Source organism: Falco naumanni, chromosome 15, assembly GCF_017639655.2.
Source record: "Falco naumanni isolate bFalNau1 chromosome 15, bFalNau1.pat, whole genome shotgun sequence".
NCBI lineage: Eukaryota > Metazoa > Chordata > Aves > Falconiformes > Falconidae > Falco > Falco naumanni.
The window spans coordinates 22885225-22895237 of NC_054068.1; the positions used below are offsets into that span (position 1 = coordinate 22885225).

Genomic DNA, 10013 nt, shown 5'->3' on the forward strand with positions numbered 1-10013 from the left:
GTCGGGGAGACCCGGGGCTGCGGGGAGCGGCCGGAGCCGGCGGGAAAGGGCGCGGTGCGAGGCCGAGGCAGCGCTCCGGTGGGCGGCATCGCGCCCAGCCGCCGGGCAGCGGGGACGGGCAGGCGGCCCAACAACGGGGCGGGCGGGCGTGTGCCCAGGGAACGCGCGGGGGGCGGCGGGGAGCCTGCTGGGGGTGGGGGCGGAGCTGGGAGTGGCGGTGGGAACGGGGCTGGGGGCGGGAACGGAGCTGGGCCAAGATGTGCCGGGGCCGGCACCAGTGGAGACGCTGCCGGTGCCTGTGCCCGGCCCTTCCGCCCCGCCCCGCCCCGCCCCGCCCCTCCCGCGCGGCTCCCGTTTCCTGTTCCGGGGTCGCGGCCCCTCCTCGGGCGCTGCCCGGAGCAATGGCGGGAGCGGCTGCCGGTCCTGCGGGGGCTGCCGCGGGGTCACAGCTGGTTCAGCGACAGGAGCTGCTGGTGTCAGGGTGAGCCGACGGGCCCCGCCCGTGCCCTGCCCGTGTCCCCCCCGCCCGTCCCTTACCCAGCACAGAGACCCCTTCCCCCTTTTACAGTGAAGGCAGTGGTGGGTGGTTAAGGCCTGGGCGCGGGAAAATAATATAGTAAGAGATGGAAAAATCACGTTTTGAGCTGGGTGGGAGACTTGCAAAAGGCCCGTCCCAGCCTGCACGCGGCTCAAGACACTGCGGGTGCCCCCCACCCCCCCCACCCCCCCTTGGTGGCACAAGCAGGGTGCTGAACCTCCCCCAGCACATCTACCTTGGCACGGCTCCCTGGGGATGGGTGGCCTGGGGGAGAAATGGGTGGACTTGGGCTGGATTTGAGCCGTCTCCCGGGACTGTGGCTCTGTCTGGGGTGCAAAACTCTTCCCGGGATGATGGAACTTTGCTGTGTCCCACATGTATGATTTGGTGCCTCCTCTCTTCGCCCGCAGGTTTGTGTATGAGTCCAAGTATATATCTGCTCCTAAAATCTACATCCTGCAGCCTTGGATTGTCAACCTCTTGTTGAATTCCCAGCAGGTGGATACCCATGAGTGTCTCGTGGCCGGGCAGGTCTTGCGGGTAGGTAGCGAGAGGGACTGTTCTAAAGGTCTCCGACACTGTTTGAAATCCAAATTCCTGGAAGTGTTCAGCAGTTCCCAATTTGGTGGCTATGGATGAGCAACTGTTCCTCCTCAAAGCCCCTGATTATTTTTTTTTCTTGAGGTGGAGGAGTTTTGATTTGCTCATTTTTGGCAGCTTTGGCTGATGTTTGCACCCCTGGTAGGTTTGCCCTGCTCTTATCCAAAGAGTCTGTAAGTCTCCGAGATCCTCTTCCCTCCTAGCCTCACGCTTGCAGGCTGCCTTGGCTTCCTCTTCCTCCTCTTTGCATCCCATCCTTCCTTGTACCATGTCATTTGACAGGTGGTCCTGACAGTGGGTAGCATGAGGCAGAAGCAGGACCTGCTGAGGTGTCTGGAGCCTTGTCTTATCTGGTGGTGAACCTTGGTGGAACCACGAGCTCGTTCTCCCCTGGCTGCTGGCTCTTCTGGGAGAACCTCTTGTGTGGTGATTGAGGGCATGGCCCCTGCATCATGGCTGGAGAGCTTTTGGTGCAATGCTGGTGATGTCTTTGACGTTTGATCTGTCCAGTGGGGCAGGAGAGAGCTTTAGTCAGGGGCCTCTCGTGCCTCTTTGAGGTCTGATGGGCAGTGGAAAGGAAGTAGGAGGAAAACAGCCAAACAAAGTCAGTGCTGGTGATCATTTACTGTGGACTTAGAGGGTTTGGATGGAGGTGCTGTGGGACAGCTGGGTGCCCCAGCAGACGTGGGACCCACACAGGCAGGGCATGCGGTCCCTGCCTTGTGATGACCAGGTCAAGACCTGAATGCTGGAGAAACCCAGCTCTGGTGCTCTAGTTTACTGTTCTCTCGCAGCCTGTGGGGGCTTGTAGCAGTATCCTGCCATGGACAACATTATTGTTAGCGATCTCCTAATGTCTTTTGGGAAAGTAGATGTTTGAGGCAGCTCAGATGTCTCCTCACTCATGGGAGCAGGAAGGAGAAAGATGGGTGTTGTGATTTAAACAGAAAGATAGACAAGATGGGGAGAAACAAATGACAGTGAGAGAGAGAAGACCCTGTGGTCCTGTTCCGCATCCTGTCTGAAGACGGAAGGTGGTGAAATCACTGGTTCCCTACTTCTTGTCCCAGTCCCCTCTCCCAGGCAGGAGATCTCTTGTGCCTGGGCTGATGAGGACCCGGCAGTGGATGAATGGATCTCCCCGAGGGTTCAAGGGATTAATGGGGAGAGTTGCCTCAGTGTGGCCACTCTCCAACCGACACCCACCCGAGGCCTCCGCAATGAATGGAAGGTTGGGAGTGTACCTTGAGCGGCAGAGCCTTTCTCCAGCTTGCCCTGTGTTCCAGCTCTGCCCATCTTCTTCTCTATCTGTTTCAGAACTGCAATTTCCAAACCTACCCTCTTCTTTATTGTGTTTTTTTACCCAGGCCTATGAGCAGCCCTACCTGCTGCTGGTACTGGTGCTCTCTTGCAGCGTGGGCCAAGCCACTCTGCCTGTGCTGGGCATCAGGAGTTGCCCATAGCGAGTGAGCACGCGGTGGGACTGGCCAGTTGCACGCTGGCCTTCTCCCGCCAGGACGAGGGGATGCATCCAGTGAGGACTGCTGGTGGCTGAGCTGTGGTGCTGTCCTAGTTTCGACTGGGACAGAGTTGATTTTCTTCTCAGGAGCTGGTGCAGTGCCGTTTTGGATTTGGCGTGAGAGCAGCATTGATAGCACGCTGGTGGTTTTGCTTGTTGCTGGATGATGTTTATACCAAGTCAAGGACTTTGCAGGTTCTCCGGCCCTGCCAGCCAGAGGGCTGGGGGGCCATGGGAAATGGGGAGGGGACATGGCTGGGACAGCTGGCCCAAACTGGCCAAAGGGCTGTTCCATACCATATGATGTTATGCCAAGTATATAAGCTGGGGGAAGAAGAGGGAGGGGGGACATTCAGCATTCAGCGTTATGGCGTTTGTCTTCCCAAGTCCCCATTATGCGTGATGGAGCCCGGCTGCCCTGGCGATGGCTGAGCACCTGCCGATGGACAGCAGTGAATGAAGCCCTTGTTCTGCTTTGCCCGCGTGTGCGGCTTTTGCTTTACCTGTTAAACTGGCTTAATCTCAACCCGCAAGTTTTCTCACGTTTGCTCTTCCGATTCTCCTCCCCATCCCACTGTAGGGGAAATGAGTGTGGTGCTTGGTTGCCAGCTGGGGTTAAACCACAACAGGTACCTACAGGAGCAGGATCCTAGTGTCAGGGGCATCCTTAAACCCGGCAGCAAGCCTTGTTGGCTTGTACAGGAGCTTTATGCGGTGGGATTGGCAGGCTGTTCTTGTCAGAAGGTCCCAGCTGAAAACAACTGGTCTTTTTAGCATGGTGGGCACCTATTGAAGGACATATGCACACCTCTTGTCAAATGGAGATGGCGTTCATGCATGACGGGACATGCCTTTTCACGTCCCCTCTTCATGCGTTGTGTCCCAACGTCACCAGTCAGGTGAACGATGTACGTGATGTATGTGACCAAATCATAGGTGTGTATCAGGAGAAGCTCAGGGCTGTAGGGGTTGGGCAGGCCAGGATTGATCCACAGCTCCCAGCTCACAGGGTAGACTCACTGAGTCTTGGAGGAGGAGTTTATTGCTTTCCTCAGGGGTGGTTTTGACCCAGCATGGACCTGGCTTAATACAGAGTCAGGGCTGCTACACCAGGAACTTTATTCAAAAGAAGGGAATGGCTGTAGCAGTCCTGCTGGTTACTGTCTCCCTCTGTTTTGCAGAGGAGCACATGTCCCAGGCCTGCCCAGACCCCTTTTGCCTGGATTCCTGCTGCTGCTTTGGGTGAAAAAATGCTTGGTTGTGGCTTCTCTCCCACCTTGCCTCAAATTGCTCTCTTGCACAATGTGGCATGTCCCTCCTCTGTCTCAGTGTGGAGCTTGCTCAGTTCAGTCGGGAGGCCTGGGCATGTGCTGGATCCCTTGGCCTTGGGGTAAGCGTCACCACCTGGCTTCACAGTGACTGGTGACCTTCTCTCCGAAGAGTCCAGGCTCTCAGCCAGGCGTGGTGTCCTGTCCTTGTTCACGGGAAAGTCTGTAAGTGAGATTTCTTTTTTTCCCCCTCCCCAATCTCTTGATAGGTCTTGAGAGACTCAACTGCTCCAGGCCAACCTGGGGTCCTCCAGGATGCTGTCCTCCAGGTCTCAGATGGGTCCTACTACATCCGTGTGGTCATTACATCCAAAGCTCTGCAGGCGGACGAAAAGTGGGTTGCACCATGACTCGGCTGTGGCTGGGACGGCAGTTCTCCACAGCTGCTAGTGGGGCTTCTGCCTGGTCTCGTTTCAGGTTGTGTTAAGCTAAAGCAACCACAGGGTGGGAAGTTTGCATGAAAGAGCTGCTAAGAAAAGAAAGCTGGAACACCGGAGTTCCAGTTTCAGCTGGCTAGGATGGGCAGGGGTCCATGGCAGAAGCTGTGATGCCATCTAGACATGATTAGAAAGGACTAAAGAGCCCGTGAGTTTTGTGAAAGGAGCCAGAGCATTTAACCTGGGCTGTTCCGTCAGTGCTTTCCTCAGTTTCCTCAGTTTCCCCATCTGGACACCCCTAGACTGGTGGGGTGCTGCTAGCAGAGCCAAGGGATAAGCAGCAGGAATAAGTTGCAGGAACTGGGAGCCCTTGGTCCCTGATGCTCATGCTGAAACATGTTCCAGCATGCCCCACCGTGGTTGGTGTGGCTGTTGTGGGGAACCCCACTGTGTGTCTGGGTGGTCCAGCTCCGTTCTTCATCTCTCCAAGATGTTCCTGCTCTGTTCTTTTTCTAGCACCCAAGTGCATGTCAGGCTTTCCAGCCTTATTTGCAGGATTATTGTCTTACAGAAGTACACAGTGTGTTTCCGAGAGGAGGCCAGACTGGTAAGTGCTCTGATGAGTGGAAGCAACTTGTTCCTTGATCTTGCTGTGCTTCCTGCATGCGTACCTGCTTTGAGCTGCTCCCAGGAGCTGGAGGCAGATGATGGGTGGCTTTTCTTCTGTCTTCATCTGCAGCTTCTGGGACGGTCTGTGGCAGGTGGCCTGGGCACTGGGGCAGGGCATGGCATGAGTCCTCCCTGGGGATGTGGGGCATCTCCCCCAGGGCCACGTGGCTGTGACCTTCTGCTGTTGTGCAGCGGCAGAAGACCTGTGTGGATCACTGGTGGCAGAGCTGCCTGCTGTCTCCTTGCAGGGGGTCAGGAGTGTCTCTGTGGCCTCAGGCTGGCCCAGCCTGGTGTGTGGCTCATGAAGAGCCATCGGCTGATGTAGAAGGGTACAAAACCCCAGTTGAAGGGGGTTGCCCTTTGTGATGAGGTCCTCGCTTTGGTTGGAGGGTTGGTGGCAGATCTCAGATGGGTGTTTGCTGACCCTGAGGGAGGTGGGACTACAGAAGTGCCTTATGGCTCCATTTTCCCCACAGGAGGACTGCGAGTTTTACCTCACAGCCCAGCAGTTCATCGTGCTGCCTATGGAGAGGCAGAGGATGGAGGCATCTAACGGGTACAGTCCATGGGGTGGGTGGGGTCTCTGCTTTTAAGGGTGCTCCCTCATCTTCCTGGAGCAGCGCTAACCCTGGGAGTCCTGGTGTGACCTGGTTGTGGTGGGGACTGTTTGCTCTTTGAAAGAGGAACTGCCTCAATTGCAAGCTGTGAAGGAAGGTGGGGATTCAGAGACAGTCGGTAACTGGCTTCTCTTTTGCTGCAGGAACGAGGAGCCTTCTGTGCTGCAGAAGATAAAGGAACTCTGGATGTAAGTACAGGGCTGGCTGTTGTTGGGGAATATTTCCAGACGCCATGAGAGAGCGTACAAGCTGCTTCTCCCAAGCCAGGGTGCTCAGTCTGCAGCCAAGAGCTGCAAAGGGCTGCTGGCCCGCGTGTGCCCTAGCCCTTACCTGGCTTTGTCTTCCTGGTCATTGCAGGAGGAGTCTCGCTCTGGAGAACGCTGCCAGCTCAGGTAAAGGGTTACGGGGGGCATGTGATGTTCTCGCTGCCTGCTGGGGCTCATGGCTCTCCTCAGCTTGATCCAAGTTAGGCAGAGGTAGTGCAAACCTGACCAGGTCTCACAAGGCAATGTTGCTAAGCCCAAAGCAGGATGAGGTGGTGCTGACAGCTACAGCAGCATGGACCGTTGCACACCTGTGCTCATGCTGCTGCTCCAGGACCTGTGTGGAGAAAGGAAAAATAGTTCCTAGAAGGAAAGAAAATGTAGAATTTTGTGTGTTTCCACAGGTTTCAGCGTTCAGTGCACAGGACAGTCAGGCATCAAGAGTAAAAACATTTGCAAGTGAGGCTTGCCTGAATTGAAGTGTCTTCTCCACTGACATTCATGTGTTCTTGCTCCAGAGGCATCTGTCTCTCAGCTAATCGATGCCATAGGACAGAACCAGCTGGAGGTTTTGAAGAAAAATGCTGAGGAATGCTTGGATTTGTGGATGCCCAATAAGCCGCCAGCAGCAGTGAAGGATGAGGTTTCCACCACTAAGTGGGAAGCACAGTGCAAGAAAAAGGTCAGTCTGGCTGTTGTGACTATGTGAGACAGGACTGACAGCTCATGGTGCCCTGGAGGGGTGGGAGGAGGAAGAGGAAGGGTGGTGGGCAGAGCTGGGGGTTCGCTGTGGAGAGAGGTGGTGTTCAGCTGCAGTGGAGACTGCCCAGCAAAAACCACACAACGTGTCTCATTTCAGTGGGGTGAGGATGTCTTCATAGTCCCGGCCAACACCCTGTTGATCACTTCTGAGGAGGACATGGTTGCTTGTGATGCTTCCAAGGCAGGTCAGTGCAGTGGCTTCATCTGCAGAGTAGACTCTAGGCGGGCAGTTCCATGTTCAAGCGTGTGAAATAAGGGGTCCCCTGGGGTGGGGATGCTGCTTCCTTTGCTCCAGCTCTGCAGAGTGCTGGGATGCAACCAGCAGCGCCCCTTTCATTGCAGACACAATCAAAGCAACTCCTGGGAAGAGTGGTGACAGCAGGATGGTGCCAAGTGATGCGAGCGTCATATCCCAAGTCAGCTGTGAGTAGTGGGGCCTCCAGATTCCATCCAGCCTCTTAGTAGTTTCCTCTGCAGTTAGTGCAGCCCATCTCCTTGGACTGAGTGGAGGAGGTGCTAGCTTGACCAAGGTCTTTAGGAGACCAGGATTCCCAGCTGTCCCTTGAATGGGTAGAGAATCGTCCTGCAGCCTCCCTGAAGCTGAGTAGCTTTGGTTCATTGTGCTGGGAGCACAATAAGTCATTTTTTCCCTTTGATGCCATCATGGAGCCCGAGTCTCCTGCCTGAATGCAGGCTCTTGTTTGGCTGTGGTTCAGCACAGGCTTGTGTCACCAAGCTTTGCTGCAGAAGCATTTCCTAGAGCTCCGTGTAGAGAAGAAGCCAAAGGGAGCTGCTGTCCTGGACAGTGCAGGGTGTAGGAGAAGGTCTTCCTCCCACCCTCCTGCTCTCTGGGCAGCATCTGCCTTTCCACTGTGTGCTACAGGGGCTGGCTGAGGTCTTGGAAGGAGCCTGGCTGGAGAACACCCTGGGTGTGGCTGGAAAGGGCTCTCGGAGCTCCCCTCGAGTGCTGTCTCTGTCCCAGACCTCGTGCACCGCTCCTTGTAGCCACTGCAGGCTTGGGAGTGGGCAGCCACTTTCTTTGCAAAAATCATCCCCCACAACTTCATCGTTGCAGCCACCGGGTCTATAGCCTTGTCGGAGACCTCAGAGGTATCCCTGGACAACCCCTGGAACAGGCTCGCCCCAGTATCTCTGGTCCTGGAGTCTTCAGATGGTGAGTCTCCATGCCCCAGAGCATTCAGCCTGCCTGGCTGACAGGAGACAACTCCCCTCAGTGAGTGACCACATAGCTTATCCTGGGTGCTGGCATGCTTTCCCTTGGCCAAAGCGTGGTGCTGTGGTGCTCCCCCTGCCCTGTGCCTGCATCATTCCAGCTCCAACACTCCTGCCCAACCTGATATGCTGGGACAGGTCCCACCACCAGCCGCCTGCCCCAGCTGACCATGCATTTTCTCTTGGCAGAGAGCTTTCAACACAGCCTTTCACTGAAAACCCAGCAAGATATGGCTGTTAGCAGCAACACCCCCAACTTGCTGGAACAGGGACAGCTGGTGGAGACCTCTTCTCCCTCCCTGCTCTGCTCCTATGGTGATACCAGTCTGGTGGAGACCAGCACCACCTATCCGGTGTCAGCTTCGGAGGCAGCCTGTGATGCCCCCTGCACTGCTGGGGGCCTGCAGGTATCGGGGGGCTCTCAGGCGACCCTGCCATCTCTTTCTCCAGCTATTCCTGTCTTGCCCAGCAGCCGTTTGCAGTCCTTGCCCAAAGAGATGCCTTGCAGGGAGCACACAGACTCCAGTGGCACAGCTTTCCCTCCAGATACATTGAAATGTGGTCCGGCTCATGCCAGGACCCCGAGAGGAGGTGCTGCATGTTCCAAGAGGAAGCTGCTGATGGGAGATGGCCTCAGTGGGCAGAAGCATCCTCGAGGTGCCCCATGGGACAGGGGGAGAGACACAGGCAGGCAGATGGAGCCTGAGAGCACACAGGGTGCGAAGAAGAGAAGAGAGGAGACTGAGTTGCTGCATGGAAAGGAGCCATCTGAGGAGGAGGAAGAGCAAGCATGCCCAGTGAGCGGCTCCAGGTCCAAGCCAGAGCAGCACAGAGCTCTGCAGCCGGTAAAGATGAAGCAGCTGGTGGGGTCCCCTGGAGGGGGGGGCCCTTGGGGAGGTTCTCTGTGTCCCCCCACTGCTGGTGTCCACCCCCCAGGGTCTTTCCTCGCCTGGCTGGTGGGGATGGGGAGTTGAAAGCAGGTGTCAACATAGATGCTGGCCCCAGCGCTCCCAAAGGAGGATCTGGGGCACAGGGTGAAGATGTACTTGAGCCTGAGCTGGGTGAGAACTGACGCTTGCTGGAGCATCTTCCAGCTCTCTGGATAAAATAAGATTGGAAGAGCAGGAAGCGATTGAGGGAGGGACTCCAGAGTTTTCCTAGGTGTATCAGGGTCTCAGGCTGGCATTGGTGGGGCTGTGCTCTGGGTTTTGTGACTGGGGCAGACCAGCCTCAGCCTCCCCTTTGCTTCTGCAGTACGTGAATGAGAAGCCCGTCGAGTACAAGTACAACACACCAAGCCCCGAGCTCTGCAAGCAGATAAGATCTGTCAGGTCAGTGCCAGTGGCGTATGGCAGTCCCTTGTTTCCCCCCATGGCTGTTCCCGTGGGATGTGGGTGATGTTGTTTGCACCCCTGCAGCAGGTCCCCAAACTCTGCCTTACCCTTCACCACTGGGCTGCCCTGCTCGTGTCCCCAGCTGGGTCCCTTCTCACCCTGGCTCCCCCGGTCTGGTTTTGCAGGATCTCAAAGGCGATGCTGAAGTGGGCGTGCTGGATACTCACGGGGGAGATGGACTCCTGAGCCCAGCTCATTCTTCATTTCTTTTCTGGTTCAGCCAAAACAATTTAGGACTGTCTGGGAAGAGCAGCTGGGGGAGGGATAGGGGGAAAACCAGGACCCCTGTCCCCAAGGGGACCACTGAGTGTGCTGGCCTGGCCACAAAAGACCCTGTTCCAGGAATGCTGGGGACATGATCTGTTGAAGGCCAGCACCCTCAGCACTGAGAGGGAAAAAGAGCATTAATTCAGGGATGCCTGGGCATGAGCCAGCATCCCTTTCCCACCTCTCTCTCTCCATCCTTTGCACCCACCCAGGCCCAGCAAGTGGGAACAAGAGGTGCCACCGTAGCAGGGGTGGCAGAGGCCCCACAGCCTGATCCCTGCTCCAAAGGCAGTGCAGGAGTTTGGACATTTTATTGATTGGTTTAGGTAGGGTCCTGCACTGCTCATTGCAAAAAATGTTCAACGGGGTTATGCTGTAGAAGTTAAAAATAAAAATTGTATATTTTTTAAATACATAGCTCTTGTATTAAAAAAAAAAAAAAAAAA

General features: G+C 56.0%; 1 protein-coding gene across 1 annotated transcript; it reads left to right on the forward strand.

Moving 5' to 3' along the window:
* Positions 1–345: 345 nt before the first annotated feature.
* Positions 346–9978, forward strand: LOC121097968 (adrenocortical dysplasia protein-like). Its single transcript, XM_040615448.1, has 14 exons — positions 346–481; positions 949–1078; positions 4195–4319; positions 4879–4969; positions 5508–5587; positions 5792–5836; positions 6006–6040; positions 6430–6593; positions 6771–6858; positions 7016–7096; positions 7749–7847; positions 8096–8751; positions 9161–9237; positions 9426–9978. The coding sequence occupies exons 1-14, from the start codon at positions 402–404 to the stop codon at positions 9484–9486; spliced, it is 1812 nt and encodes a 603-aa protein (XP_040471382.1). The 5' UTR covers positions 346–401; the 3' UTR covers positions 9487–9978.
* The last annotated feature ends 35 nt before the right edge of the window (positions 9979–10013 follow it).